This window comes from Sus scrofa, chromosome 9 (genome assembly GCF_054392235.1).
Source record: "Sus scrofa isolate SSC_HxYL_T2T_F1_AM1 chromosome 9, Sscrofa_HxYL_maternal_Yorkshire_Landrace_v2.0, whole genome shotgun sequence".
Classification (NCBI taxonomy): Eukaryota; Metazoa; Chordata; class Mammalia; order Artiodactyla; family Suidae; genus Sus; species Sus scrofa.
In genome coordinates, this window is record NC_139391.1 from 113,176,740 (window position 1) to 113,192,645 (window position 15,906).

At 39.2% G+C, this 15,906-nt stretch overlaps 1 protein-coding gene across 3 annotated transcripts in view; it reads left to right on the top strand.

The window, feature by feature from the left end:
• NME8 (NME/NM23 family member 8) overlaps positions 1 to 14,411 on the top strand; it is a 36,224-nt gene extending 21,813 nt beyond the window's left edge. For all 3 annotated transcript variants that reach the window (XM_021063577.2, XM_084977507.1, XM_084977506.1), the window contains 8 exons: positions 1,124 to 1,311; positions 4,463 to 4,635; positions 7,658 to 7,802; positions 8,466 to 8,573; positions 10,712 to 10,863; positions 11,859 to 12,003; positions 13,237 to 13,475; positions 14,116 to 14,411. In XM_021063577.2, the coding sequence (XP_020919236.1) occupies positions 1,124 to 1,311; positions 4,463 to 4,635; positions 7,658 to 7,802; positions 8,466 to 8,573; positions 10,712 to 10,863; positions 11,859 to 12,003; positions 13,237 to 13,474 (1,149 nt within the window). In that variant the 3' untranslated portion in view covers position 13,475; positions 14,116 to 14,411. The remainder of the gene's footprint in view (positions 1 to 1,123; positions 1,312 to 4,462; positions 4,636 to 7,657; positions 7,803 to 8,465; positions 8,574 to 10,711; positions 10,864 to 11,858; positions 12,004 to 13,236; positions 13,476 to 14,115) is intronic.
• Positions 14,412 to 15,906: the final 1,495 nt, after the last annotated feature.

The window sequence follows — 15,906 nt, forward strand, 5'->3', positions numbered from 1 at the left end:
CTCGGATTGGACCCCTAGCCTGGGAACTTCCACATGCTGTGAATGCAGCCCTAAAAAACAAACAAACGAAAAAAGAAATGCATTGTTCTTTGGGACTGCCATATGCACACTGAGATATATGGAATGTTTGGCCAAAAGGGACCTGCTGTATAGCAGAGAGAACTCTACCCAATATCCTATGATAATACATGTAGGATAAAGATCTGAAAGAGAATGGGTGTGTGTACATGTATAACTGAATTACTTTGTTGTACAGCATAAATTATCACAACCTTGTAAATTACACTTCAATAAAACTTTTAAAAATAGAAAAAATAAATGCATTGTTCAATATGGTAGCCATTAGATACTGGTGGCCCTTTGAAGTTAATTCATTAAAAGGAAAGAAGATTAAAAATTCATAGTCCCAGTGGCACTACCACATTTCAAATTCTCAGCAGCTGCCTGTGGTTACAGATATCGGAGACCACAGAGCATGGTTGTGGTCACCGAAAGTTCTAGTGAACAGCACAGTGTAAACTAGTTGCACCACTCAACCATCTCTCTTGGTTCTGGGAAAGCGCTGGACCAGCATCACCTGAAAATTTATGAGAAAATCCAGTTCCTAGGCCCTACCCTAAACTTACAGAATCATAAACTCTGGGATTGGACTCCAGAAATCTGTGTTTTGACAAGCCCTCCAGATGCTTTGGAAGCATCCTGCAATTTGAGAATAATTATTAGAATGTCATTAAGATCAGTCCCTGCTAGAGTCCCCACTGTGGGGGCAAGGGATGGGTGGTGTCACTGCAGGGCCAGGATGCAGGTTGGGTCCCCTGCCCAGCAAGTGGGTTAAAGGATCTGGCATTGCTACAGCTGCACTATAGGTCGCAGATGCAGCTCGGATCTGATCCCTGGCCTAGGAACTCCACATGCCACAGGGTGGCCAAAAAAGAGAAAGAAAGAAAGAAAAAAAAGATCAGTCCCTGCTAGCTGTCTGTCCTTCCCAGGTATGTTAATAGGAGGCTTGTAAGGAACCTTCTCTTACAAGAGGGGAGATGTTCTTGACTTGGGTAGAGGCTGCCACTAGAGTCTACCCATTTCGGGAGCCTGAGGTAAACAGATGATCATTTTATTTTTGTAGCCTGACTTTGAAGATTTTGTTTCTTTTATGACAAGTGGCCTCAGCTACATTCTAGTTATATCTCAGAAAAAGGAAAAAGAGCCTCCCCAGGATGAAAGTGAAGCTAATTCTGAGACGGAAGCTAGAGAAACATGGGACGACCAGCAGGAGATGGCCAAGTGCGTGGGGATGAAGCATAAGCAGGACAGGTAGCTCCGACCAGGAAACCCACCCTGTACGATGCATTCGTAGGTAATAGAGTGTAATGTCCAGGTAGCTCGAATCTAAGACAAACATCTTTACATTAAAGCCACAAGGAGAGTTCCCATCGTGGCTCAGTGGTTAACAAACCTGACTAGTAACCATGAGGTTGCAGGTTTGATGCCTGGCCTCACTCAGTGGATCGGGGATTTGGCATTGCCATGAGCTGTGGTGTAGGTCACAGACGCGGCTCGGATCCCAAGTTGCTATGGCTGTGGTGTAGGCCGGCAGCTACAGCTCTGATTCGACCCCTAGCCTGGAAATCTCCATACACCGGGGGTACAGCCCTAAAAAAGACAAAGGCAAAAAAAAAAAAAAAAAACCAAAAAAAAAAAAAACAAAAAAAAAAACCCACAAGTACTGCTTCCAGTCTCAAGTTTTATATATTCAACAAAGCTGGAATTGCCCTGAGAGTTTATGTCAAAGGGTTAGACCCTCCTGTTTGTCTAAAGCTGGCCTCATGGCCCTGGACTCCAGGGCTAGAATGGGACCAAGCATGGTCCCTTCTGACCCAGTTCCCTCTCCTATCTGCCCACATCCCACCTCTGCCTTTCTCGAGTCCTGGAGACAGCAGACGTGCTCTGCCCTTTTCCTTAAGGGAGCTAGTGGTTATAAATCACTAAGAGGGTGCAGGTGTCTTTTTCAAGGAAAGTTTTGTCCAGATATATACCCAAGAGTGGGATTGCTGGGTCATAGGGTAGTTCTATGTATAGTTTTCTAAGGTACCTCCATACTGTTCTCCATAGTGGTTGTACCAGCTTACATTCGCACTGGGTAGCACTGGGAACTCTGCCTAGTCACTTATGATGGAGCATGATAATGTGAGCAAAAAGAATGTATACATGTATGTGTAACTGGATCACCATTCTGTACAGTAGAAAATTGACAGAACACTGTAAACCAGCTATAATGGAAAAAATAAAAATCATTCTATCAATAATCAATCAGTCAATCACTAAGAGGGAGTTCCCATCGTGGGTCAGCAGTAACAAACCCAATTAGTATATGTGGGGATGAAGGTTTGAATCCAGCCTTGCTTAGTGGGTTAAGAATCTGGCATTGCTGTGAGTAGTGGTATCGGTCACAGACGTGGCGTTGCTGTGGCCGTGGTGTAGGCCGGCAGCTACAGCTCCAATTTGATCCCTAGCCTGAGAATCTCCATATGCTGTGGGTGCGGCCCTAAAAGGAACAGACCAAAAAAAAAAAAAAAAAATCACTAAGAACTCAATCCATATGTTTTTGTTAACAGTTTGTAAATATTCAAAAGTGAACATAAGTCACTTACAGAATGTTGGTTTTACGTATTGCCATTTGTGCTTTTTCATTCCTCTGAAGACTCAGAAAATCCAGTGTCTAATACATGAGTTGTCAGGGTGTGCCTGAAAGACAGGTAAGCGGAACAGAAATGGGTTCTGAGCAGCTGAGTCTTGAGGCTCCATGATGCATGTCTCCTCTGCTGGGCAGCCCATCTCTATGGCAGGTTTTGACTGAGCATCTCCAGAACTTTCCTTCTTGTCTTATTAAGTAATACATTATAGTGGCTTTTCTGGAGTAGGTCCATCTGCTAGTTTCTAGGGATGTCATAATTTTTAGGTAGTAGGGAGACCCTAATATCATTAATTCCCAGTTTTCAGTGGGATAGAGGTACTCATAGGGTAAATCAAATGCTGACAAAGGGCTTTGTAAACAATAGTAGTTACTCTATTTTTTGGTTTTTTTTTGTTTGTTTTTAGAGCTGCATCTGCAGCATATGGAAGTTCCCAGTCTAGGGGTCGAATCCAAGTTGCAGCTGCCAGCCTATGCCACAGCCACAGCAATGCGAGATCTGAGCTGCATCTATGGCCTACATCACAGCTCATGGCAATGCCAGATCCTTAACCCCCTGAGCAGGGCCAGGGATCGAACCTAAGTCCTCCTGGATGCTAGTTGGGTTTGTTACCACTGAGCGAGCCATAGTGGTAATGTCAAGATAGTAGTTTTATATCAGTGTAAACTTTCCTGAAGTATTTAGGAGAATGAATGGCGAAAATATCTGTAGCTTATTCCTAAATTTTTCACACACACACACACACACACACACACACACACACACACACACACACACTCCCGTGGTGGGATAAGAGAGAAAAAGAGAGAACAAATATGATAAAATGAAGGCAGTTCGTGAATCTAAAGTTCATTATCTTGGTTTTGCAACTTTTCTGTCCATTTGCTTTTTTTTTTCCCCCAAGTAAAAAGTTTAAAAAACTGTACTCATCCATTTAGAAGAGACATGAAAAGAAAAACGAAAATAAAGGGATGGCAAAGAAATAGCCAGGAAAAATAAAGTGTTAGAATTGAACATTAAAAGTGCTAAACATGATAAAGGACATGATATAGAAGAAAGCGTTTGCAAAAAACATATAGGAGTCAAAAATTTATGTTTCAAAAAACATAGATTACATGAAAGTAAAAGTTTTAGAAAAATGAAGAGAACTGGATAAGAATAACTTTATGGTCAGAGCTCTCCATACATGGTGGACAAAAATGCAAGGATATATAGGAATGCCAAATACATATTCCAAATTCTATATAATAAATGATCTATAATATATGGAATATCTTAAATCCCACAAATAAATTTGCTTTGGTAACAAAGAAAACTTGAAAAGTTTTTTAAAATTAAGATACCACCACACACATTTGCTGATTATAATCCTATAAAATTAGAAATAAACAATAAAAAAAGACCAAAATGTCTTATCTCCTTGAAAACATGTAATGTGGTCTTAAGCTTTGATTCAAAGACAAAATTAAAGGGAAAAATAAATTTACCTAGAGGAAAGAAAAAAAAATTAATGGATTTTATTTTGGTTTCTTTAAAATCTTCTCCTGAAGTCAAACATACATGATTTCATGTAATCTATTTTTGGATTGGTTCCATAAGATTTCAATTAAATGCATATTTTTTGATATGATAGAGAGATACAACTTATCTTTTTGCGAAAATAAATTTGTATGTGTTTTACTAAACTCCAAATTATTTGTGGCCATATCAGTTTTAAGTCTCTGGCATGACTATTAAACTTCAGTTTATAAATATATTTTGGCTTTCAACAGTTTACAAGAATATATGAGAAGACAACATCTATCTCAGTTTTGTGATGTTGAAGAGAATATAACTAATACTACGCTTATTGACATCTTCTTCCCTGATTTTAAAATAATGAAAGGCATAAAATTAGAAAAGATACTGGCATTGCTTCGACCAGATCTCTTTCATGAAAAGAAAGGTAAGAAAGTATAAATTGTTTAACTATTTTGTACATGGGATTTGAAGGAAACCTAGTATACTTACATTAAAAGACCTTAAAAATTTAACATTTAAGAAAAAGCACTTGAAGTAAGAAATTTAGTTTATGTTAATAATTTCTCAATAAAAAATTAAAATTTTTTTGTAGTTGAAGGTTTTTAGGATGTGTTTTCTAACCTATGAATTTGTTAGAGTAGATTGTAACATGGCAAGAATTATTATATAATAAAGACCAGAAGCACCCATGTCTGAAAAGCCTTAGTTTGAAGCTTGGGTAAACCCCTCATGACTAGTGTGATTTGAAAGAGATACTTTGTCAAGTCTATTTCTTCATGTTTCAATTCAGGAGATTAAAATGAGAAAACACAAATAAGGTACCCAGCACTTAAAAGGTGCCAGTTATTTTTAACCTCCTTACTTTCTACTCTTAATAATTTGAAATGATTTTTACCAAATACAATTCTCTCCTATGAAGAATTTTGGTGGTAGCTGTTAGTATAATAACATATCGCTACTGTGATATACAAACCATACTTACACTTAAGGATGACATAAAGGTATGAATTAAAAAGGGGAAAAAATTTGAAGTGGTTATTCTTTATCACTCTCCCACTGGCCCACTGCTTGGGTCTAGCCTCCGTGTTTTTTTTTTTTTTTTTTTTTTTTTTTTTTATCATTTCAGGTTTACTGTGTTTGCCATTTGGCAGATAAGTGGTAACTCATCATTCTTCTTTTTTCAATAAATGTTAATTGTCTGCCCTTGTGGCATGTGACCATTCCCAGGCCACGGATCAAACACGGGCAGCAACCCAAGCCCAAGGCAATGTCAGATCCTTAACCCACTGTGCCCCAAGAGAATGCCGATGTTGACCGCTAGTGACATTTAATGATTCTGCATCACTTCAAGAAATTTCAAAGCAAAGTCCACATGGATTATTTAACTTGAGGAAAATTGACATCATCATATTCTCGTTTATTATCAAGAATTATAATGTATCTCTATTCTACTTACTTATTACACCTTTTATCCAAATATAATAGTCGTCTTCATTACAGCTCTTATTTTCCAGTTAAATGTGGTAATATATGGAACATTTTTTGCTCCAAAATGTACGCTCAATAAAGGTCAGCTGTTCCTAGTTGTTCCTGTTTTAGTGCCAGCTATTTCCTTTTAGGATTATTCTTAGTGTTTTTTTTTTTTCCCCTGTAACAAATGACATCTTCTCCCCCCTAAACTTATCTTCTAAGAAAGATAGTGGCTTCTGTATATATTTACTTCCTGACCTCCTTACTGAATTATGTTTTTTAACAGTACTCACTTTTAAAAAATAGATTCTTGAATTTTCCAAAGAGCATATACACAATGTTATCCATTTTGTTCAATTTTCTTATCTTTATGGATTGCTTAGTACTTCCAGACAAATGTGAAGTAGTTAAAGGCAGTTATGGTAACATCTTGCCTTTGCTTTACTTCCCACTGCTAGTAATGCCTCCAGTGTTTTCAAGTAAGATGTTGGTTTTAGATTTCAGGCAAAATCTCTATATTCTAATATCTACATGGAGCCACATGATACAAAAAGATTGTGAATATAATCCAACTCTCTTTGTTATTTACTAAGATGAACATAAAATAGTCTTTCTCCTTTGACGTGCTCACCTACTGATGCGATTATAACAGATTTTCAAATGTTCAGTCTTCCTCGGGTTCCTTGAATAAACTTTCATAGCGCCTGGTGTATACCAAGCTATTGGAGCTGGTTTGGTAATATTTATGAGAAAAATAATGTGTATATATATATATATATGACACGGTCACTTTGTTGCACAGAAATTGACAGAATATTTAAAATCAACTACTTTGATTTAAAAAAAAGAAAAAAAAAAAAGAGGAGCTCCAGTGGTGCAGTCAGCATGCAGTACATATATGGTTAAATTTATTTCAGTTAAAATATTATTCTTTAGTCTTTCCCTGGTATTATGCCAGGCTTATTCTAACCTTTCTTTATTTTAAGTGCACTGAGAAAGTTATTTATTTATCTATTTATTTAGTTTTATTTCTTTTTATGGCTGCACCTGCAGCCTATGGAAGTTCCTGAGCCAGGGGTCAATCAGAGCAGCAGCTCCTGGCCTATGCGACAGGCACAGCAACACTGGATCTGAACTGCATCTGGAACCAATGCCACAGCTTGTAGCAATGCCAGATGAGCACTGAGCAAGGCCAGGGATTGAGCCCACATCTCACGGATGCTATGTTGAGTTTTTAACCCACTGAGCCATAGAGGGAACTTCTACACAGGGAGAGTTTTAAATGTCAGATGAACTATACATAACTTAAAATTTATTAATAAAGCTAACCAAGCTGATTCGTCATTTTATAGGGGGTGGGACAAATAGGCTTTTAGACAACTTTTAAAATTTCTTCCATAGTTACTTATCTGCTCCACTGAGTGAGGCCGGGGATCAAACCTGCATCCTCATGGAGACTATGTTGGGTTCTTAACCCACTGAGTCACAGTGGGAACTCCCAACAGTAGCTGTATCTATAATTTTTCTCATATAAACTAGTTTTCATGCTCCCCATAGCCCTTAGGCCCATTAATTTCCCACTTTTTAATCAATTATATTTCATTTATCAGTGATCTAGAGGCTATGTTTAAGCACATTAACAAAAAAATATGCACTTGTTTCTGAGCCCTAGCCTGATAACATCATTATATTACCTTCATGTATGAAATAAAATTTACCTGCCTATATAACTTTTTTGTGTATAAACCCCCATCCCCAAACCTCTAGATATTGGTCCACTGAAAAACTGGAAATAGCATCATAATTTGATATGTTGGGGATATTACTCACCTTAAATTAAAATCTAATAAGCTATTTTATAAACTTAAGTTTCATATGAGAATGAAGTGCATTCTATGTGGTTATAATATATTCTGCATTGTGTGTACAACCAATAACCTAGCAGTTTAAAACTTTTTATGTGACTTTGTATTTAGAGGATGTGTTGAATATTATTCAAGATGAAGGCTTTAAAATAATGATGCAGAGACAAATAGTATTATCAGAAGAGGAAGCCCAAACACTGTGCAAGGAATATGAAAATAAAGATTATTTTGAAAATCTTATCAAAAACATGACCAGGTAAAATAGATTTCAGGTTGAGAAAGCACAGACTGATTTATGTTTGAGTCATTTAAACCTTCTCTTGACCCTGGTTTCTGTTCAAGTCTCAATTTGGTAAAGAGGTGCTGAGTCTATTTCTTTGCCAGGCTCCCTCCCATCTCACGTCTCCACCCAACTGTGTGTCTTCTCTCATCCTCCTGGCATGTTATTACGGTGATGTCAGGGTCCTGGGTGAAGTTGCTGGAGTCCAGTTGAGTTGATGGGAGTTGCTGGAGTCCAGCAGCATCAAGTCCAAGTAGAGAACTGTGACTGACTCTCCAGGGCTTTGGGACTCCTAAAGATCACTAGTCCTAGGAGGGGAGAAGGATGCTAGAAATCTGTCAGTTCTAGAAAAGGGAAAATGGCAGCTGGGACAGAAAGCCAGCAAGGACGTATAAATTACCAGGAGGATAGGGACAACATAGGGACCACTCTATCAGAAGTGAGACCCTTCTCTTCCCATCCTTTCTCTGATTCCATCCTTTTAAGAACGTGGTTTTGAGAGTACATGAACAGGAATTAATTTCATACTCTTGAGAAAATGTTGATTCTACTTTTTAGTTTATTTAACTAATATGCTTGTAATACCTATCTATAATGAGCTGCGAACCATACTTTTGTTGACTTTGTGTTTTCTAACAGTGGTCCATCTCTAGCTCTTGTTTTATTAAGAGATAATTGTTTAATGCATTGGAAACAGTTAATTGGACCAAGCACTGTTGAAGAAGCCAGAGAACATCTCCCAGAGAGGTATGATGCGTATCATGGGTCCCAAAATTTCTCATGGGAGCCATTCTGATTTTTTTTTTTTGGATATGGGGTACAGGAACCACAGCTGTAATCCAAGAGAGATTCTCAAAAAAGCTACTTTTTTTGCTGAATAAGGAGCAGACTGCTTATGATTGCAAGACCAGCCCAATGACAACCTGAATACAGCCAAGCCTTTGTAAGAGAAGGTTATGGGTTGTTTGGATTGAGGTTGGAAGAGGTAGATATCCAGTCAAAAGGGCCCATCTTAGTAGAAATATCTGTCCCATGCAATATTTAGGAGAAATCCTTTTGAGAAAGGTGTGAAGGTTGATTAGAAGTTTCAAGACAACAATGACTAACAACATGTAGTCTATGACTTAGTGGGAACATTTTCTAAGTTAGTTTACTGATGAATCTTAGAAGTCAGCTAAACTTTGTAATCTGCTCAACACCTGGCATGTTACCTAGCACCTAGGAGCACTCTAAGTTTTTTATTTATTTATTTACTTTTTATTTATTTATTTTTTTTCTTTAGGGCTGCACCCACAGCATATAGAAGTTCCCAGGCTAGGGATCTAATCAGAGCTGTAGCCACTGGCCTACACCACAGCTACAGCAACTCCAGATCCGAGCCATGTCTGCTACCTATACCACAGCTCACAGCAACACCAGATCCTTAACCCACTGAGCGAGACCAGGAATCAAACCCGTGTCCTCATGGATACTAGTCAGATTCATTTCTGCTAAGCCACGACAGGAACTCCAGAAATTACTTTTAACCATTATTTTTCACTGGTTTCCCCTTTTCCTGTTTCCTTGGGCCTACCCAAGATTGTTTTTGAAATAACTCTTTCACCAGAATTCTGCCCTTTCCTATACTTGGGTTTCAGATACTACGCTCTCCATTGCTTACTCTGAAACATGGGCACCTGCATACAAGAGAAACATGGCAACCCCTCTATCCCAACCTTACACACACACACACAGTTTTTCCAATAAGCATGTCTAACAGCATAACAGAGGTGCTGGCTGTAGTTCTCTGCCATTAATGGAGTAAATGCTGGTGATGGCTTAGGTGGTCTTTCATTGTGCAAATCCCCCATTCCTGGCAATTACAGTCCAAGGGTCCTACACTACAAATATCTTCAAATCAGAGGTGCGAGAACAGCCAGCAGCTGAGTGGGAAAGTCAAATTGGATAAGGAAAAAATAGAAATCTCAAATGGTCAGAAAAATAAGAGAGGGAAGAAGAGGATCTAGAAGCTGAGGATAGAAGGCCAAGTGTCCAGTGATGTCAGTCTATTAACTGGAAGGAATATTAATCACCATGGCTGGATTCTGTGGGTTGTTTGCTTAGGACTGTATGCAAAGGGCATAGAAGGTAATGAGAAGTGAGTATCTCCTCTACTGAAATAGAGAGAGACAGAAAGACAGGGAAAGGGGCCACTGAAAAACATCAAGGAACGGTTGATTTTGGAGATACGTATTCATCTATCATATAGAAACAGAACCAGAATAAACTGATTCTCTGACATCGACTGTCCATTACTATCCATGTCATTTCTGCCTCTTTTCACAAAGTCCATCCTGAATGCATGTTCCTCTTTGCTGCTTTTGCTCACCTGGAGGGTTCCACTGTGATGTCTCCCAGATTCAATGCTTCTAATTTGGTATCTTTGGTACAGGGCCAAATGCCATCTCGCGTGCTTGATGTCATTTAGTGATGAAATAAGCAGAAGGAGTATTTATTGACAATTTGATATCCCCATGTATTTCAAATACATCATCTGATTACATCCTCAAAATCTCCTTCCAAAACCGGGTTTATGATCAAATTTATATTCGAGACAACTAAAGCACAGAGAAGTTAAGTAATTGGCCAGTATCATCTAACTAGCAAGTAATGCTGCCAGGATCCTGTAGTCTGTGCTTTTTCACAGGGTGGTCATTCCTACTTTCACAGTTGTCAATATCCATTATCGTGATTGTTGAAATGGTCTCATGACCTCCTTGGAAGGAAGCAGCATGCCTCAAGCCATTTTGCAATTACTTCCTTCTGCACAGTGCAAACATGAATACTTTTTATATGGTGTTATGTTATATGTTGTAATAGTTTTTAACTTGACTTCTTTTTCAAAGTTTATGCATACGATTTGCCATGGAAAGTTCACCTATCAACCAGTTGTATGGAAGTGATTCATTAGAAGCTGCTGAAAGGGAAATACAGCATTTCTTTCCTCCTCAACACACGGTAGCACTGATTAAACCTCATGTATCACCAGAACAAAGAGGTAAAGACAAAAAAGTAAAAGCAAAGTCTACCTTTTTCTTCCAAGTTTGTGAACTTTTTCAAGCTATGGAAAAGTTGAAAGAAGAAAGCAATGAGTGCCTTCATTGCCAGGAGGTAACTCTGCAAGTTGGGGCTGTTGGTGTGATTTGACAGGACTTACTTTATTTCAATCCCTCAATGGGGCCGTGCCAGTTCAGGGAGAAGCATTCAGATTGGTTCTCCCCTTCAATCCATTATCTAGCAAGAAGTTCCTTGGCATCTGCAGTATGGAGATGGAAAACCTGTCTTCATTTTTAGCAGAGGAGCAGATTTCCTCCTCTCCTCCTTTTATAGCCCACTAGATGTTTCATGTGGTTTCTGGAAAGATGGATCTTAGAGACTGGACATTTACATTTATTTATATTAATGTATTCAAGTTCTCCTGAATGTTAATTTTTTTTTTTTTTTTGGCTGCATCAATGGCATGTAGAAGTTCCCTGGCCAGGCACCAAACCATGCTACAGTGGGGACCCAAGTTGCTGCAGTGACAACAATGGATCCTTAACCCACTGTACCACCAGGGAACTTTAATCTGGTGCTTTTTAAGTTCAATTTAGTTTAGCATGTTTTTTTTTTTTTCCTCCTTTTTGCTTTTTGTGGATGCATCTGTGGCATATGGAAGTTCCCAGGCTAGGAGTTGAATTGGAGCTGCAGCTGTAGGCCTACACCACAGCCACAGCAATGCTGGGTCTGAGCCATGTCTGTGACCTATGCCACAGCTTGTAGCAATACTGGATCCTTAACCCTCTGAGTGAGGCCAGGGATCGAACCTACATCCTCATGGATATTATGTCATGTTCTTAACCTGCTGAGCCACAGTGGGAACTCCAGTTTTGGTTTTTTTAAACCACTCTATGCAAGTAACAGTATTACCTTCCTTAGTTTTTCGCAGTCTACTTGAATATGGAGCAAACGTGGAGGCAATGTGTAAAATTACCAAATATCTGTTTTCCCTAGAGGATATCCTGAAGCTTATTAAAGAGGCTGGGTTTGACATAACACAGGTGAAGGAAGTGCTCCTAACTGAAGACCAAGCAGACAAAGTTTATTTTAAAATAAAAGGAAAAGCATTTTATAAAGATGTATTGGAAATTTTATCTGAGTAAGTTTCTGATATATAGTGCTTTTTTTTTGTCTTTATAGGGCAACACCCTTGGCATGTGGAAGTTCTCAGGCTGGGGTCAAATCAGAGCTGCAGTTGCTGGCCTACACCAGAGCCACAGCATCGCCAGATTTGAGCTGCATCTTTGACCTACACCACAGCTCACAGCAATGTCAGATCCCCAACCCACTGAGGGAGGCCAGGGATTGAACCTGCATCCTCATGGATGCTAGTTGGTTTTATTACTACTGAGCCATGACGGGAACTCCTAGTTCTTTGCTTTTTACAAAACGTTTTTATTATAGTTGATTTGCAATGTTGTCAATTTCTGCTGTACAACAAAATAACCCATTTATACATACATATATGTTATTTTTCTCATACTATCTTCTATCATGTTCCATCACAAGTGATTGGATATAGTTTCCTGTGCTGTACAGCAGGATCTCATTGCTTATGCATTCCAAATCCAATAGTTTGCATCTACTAACCCCCAACTCCAAGTCCATCCCCCTCCCTCCCCCTTGGCAACCACAAGTCTGTTCTCTATGTCTGGGTCTGCTTCTGTTTTGTAGATAGGTTCATCTGTGCCATATTTTAGATTCCACATTGAAGTGATATCATATGGTATTTGTCTTTGCATTATCAAAGCAGTAATTATTCTTTGTAGAAACTTAGAAAACTACAAAAATTCATTAAAACATACCATCTAATCTAATTTATGAAAAGGCACCCTGGTAATATTTGGAGTTTTTTTCCTTCTAATTTCTTCTTTTCTTCCCTGTCTTCTTCTCTCTCTTTCCTTCCTTTTTTTCTGTTTCTTTAGGTCTTCATATTAGCTACAGAGGTTATCTGGCTTTAGATCCCTGCTTTGCCAACACACTTGATCTTTGCCTTAGTTTCCTTATCCATAAAAGGGGGATAATAAGGGTACCTACCTATGGGTACTGTTGTGAAGGCTAAATAAGTAAGTGATGCATTGAAAGTCCTTGGAACAGTGCCTGGTTGCCTCCCTAGATTAAACTACATCTCTTTTCTAGTACAAAAAAAATCTGTAGGAAGAAGGCAAAATTAAAGAAGGAGAAGAAGAAAAAAGCAATCACAAAATCACACTAATAAGGAGAAAGAATAAAAAGGAGCTCTCTGGGTGAAGCTGTAGCAGGTGTTCAGCTATGTCCACTATCCCTGCAGACATCCATAGCCCAGGTCTTCTGACAGCATTTTTGTTCACAGGGGTCCATCTTTGGTCATGATTCTGACCAAATGGAATGCAGTGTTAGACTGGAGACGATTGATGGGCCCCACAGACCCAGAAGAAGCAAGACTACTGTCTCCGAACTCTGTCCGAGCCCAATATGGAAGAAATATTTTGAGAAATGCTGTCCACGGAGCCTCTAATACCCTAGAGGCAATGGAGACCATTAATAAAATGTTCGAAGGCTTTCTTGCTGAGAATCCTGAGGAAAACTAAAGTATAGTATCTCTTTAGCTATTATTCTGTCTTCTTTGCTTACTATAGCGGCTGGGTCTAGGACAAGGCTGTCTTGGCAGGGCCAGCTCTTTCCTCGTATTCCTGAATCTACATGTATTTCCTGCTAGTTACACTGTGCTCTTCCATAGCAGCCTGGGAGCCTCGAAGCCAAGCCTTATAGATGCCAGGGACCTGGGAGACAGTGGGGCAAGGGAGACACCTTTGGGTTTGCGAGTCTTGGTCTTGAGCTGTCTGTGCCATCTGCAATGACTCAGTCATGGAGTCCCTCCCCTCACTTCCCCTCCACTCCTCACTCCAAATGGCCAAAGTCATTCAATAGCCTCAACTCTGTTCTCTAACTCTCTGGAAACTTGGAACCTATGAATAACCTGTAGGTGCTGTATGATAATGTAGAATAGAACAGAATAGAATATTAGGAATCCTAGAGTAAAAGGCACTCATTTCTTTTCCTTGGCAAAGAGGTGGATACTTCAGGAGAGGTAGTGACAGAATAGGTGTGGATTGAGTCTGCCTAGCTGCTGATCAAAACCTTAAAAACTTTTCTAGCCTAGGCAACGTGGGAGATGGAGTGTAAGATAAGTGACTTTCGCCATCAAATCTACTTTCCTTTATTTTCACAGGGCAGACTCACACATGACACCTGTATGGCTCTGGCTGCTGACTTGAATATGACTACACAGCTTCTTCACATGGGGAGTGCTGCCCCCGCCTGGACAAGCCAAACTGAGACTCAGCCTCCAGAGCATAACGAGGAAGCAACACAAAATGGAGAATCCCCTCCACGTCCAGCCAGGTTCCTCAAGGAGAGAAGTACATGCCTCCCTAATATTATCATTTAGGCTATAATTTCTCCAGGTATAAGAACACTATCCAAACATGAGCTGTGTAAAATAAAAGCAAATTCTGGCACAGAGCATTCCATTCGTCTGACTCAGTATTAGACCAGAGCATGATGGCACAACCTTAAACATTTATGTTGAGAAAATATGTATTGTATGTCTGTTTGAACTGTAGATTCTTGGTTAATACAAAACTGTGGGCTCTCAGTTAATACATAATAATAATCAAGGTTGTCACCTTCAGAAAAATACAAATATAGTGGAGAGATAAAACTCACAGAAACAGGAGTTCCTACTATGTGCCAGCATGTTATTAATCTGACGAAGATGCAGGTTCCATCCCTGGCCTCGCTCAGTGGGTTAAGGATCCAATGTTGCCGTGAGCAGTGGCGTAGACCATCAGCTGTAACTCAGATTCGACCTCCAGCCTGGGAACTTCCATGTGCCACAGGTGTGGCCCTTAAAAAAAAAAAAAAAAAAGGTAAAAATCTCACAGAAACTACCTAATTATAACCACCATCAGACAATATACATAATTAAGCATGTCAGTGATAAATGATGGGGGGGGGTGAGTGAAACTACATTCTGTTTATAATATCTATGAGCAATATGGTGCAGATCTATCCTAACATTTACACAGCTCTCCCTTTCGTGGTGAGGGGAACCTTGTGAATAATACAGAGGATTTGAATCCATGTACATTTCAGTGCTGAAATGACAGGCAGGGGCTGGAGAAGGTAAGGAATGAAATAGATCTTTTTGAAATCAGAGACAAGGAGGCAAAAAGAGAATTCCATTTTAAAAGTTTTATATATATATATAAATAAAGGCATCTATAGGCATGTATATATGTATGTATGTGTATATACACACACATATATATACACATACATACACAAATATTTTGCTAGTTTCTGCCTCACTTCACCACTGTACTATATTAGAACACTGAGTGGGCTGATCCTGTGGGTATGTTTCAGACATTCAAGAATCATTTTTTTCTGCTCTTTCTGGACCTTATTGCAGGCCTGAAGATACACAGCCTTTAAAGGCTATTGTGGTCTTTAAAGGCTGGAGATAGAAAATTAACATGTGTTCTAGGATTCTTAGGTGTCAGCACAGAGTGCTTTGAGCAGATGCATATAGGAGATGGAGGGGGAAATGGGATGCAAGCTCTCCCGACAGGAGGCTTTGCAATAATCAAAGTGAAAAATGACAGCAACTCAAAATAATGTAGAAATGTAAGTTCGGGGTCAGAGAATTCTTAGAAGGCTGCACTGCCTTGATAATTGATTACCATTCTACCAAATAGGTGGGGAAAGATAAAGCTGCCTGGTTTGAGCTGCTGAGGAAATGATCTAACCAGTCCCACACAGAGGACCTAGAAGAGAGATATAGGTGAGAAAGAAATACCTTGAGTTCTGTTTTGGTCATGTTGGGAAGAAGCCATCTGACCACAGAAGAAATCACAGGGAAATTAGAAGATAATTTAAGATGAATGAAAACGAGAACATACCAAAACTTATGGAATGCAGCTGAAGCAGTGCCAAGAGGGAAATTTGGAACTGAAAT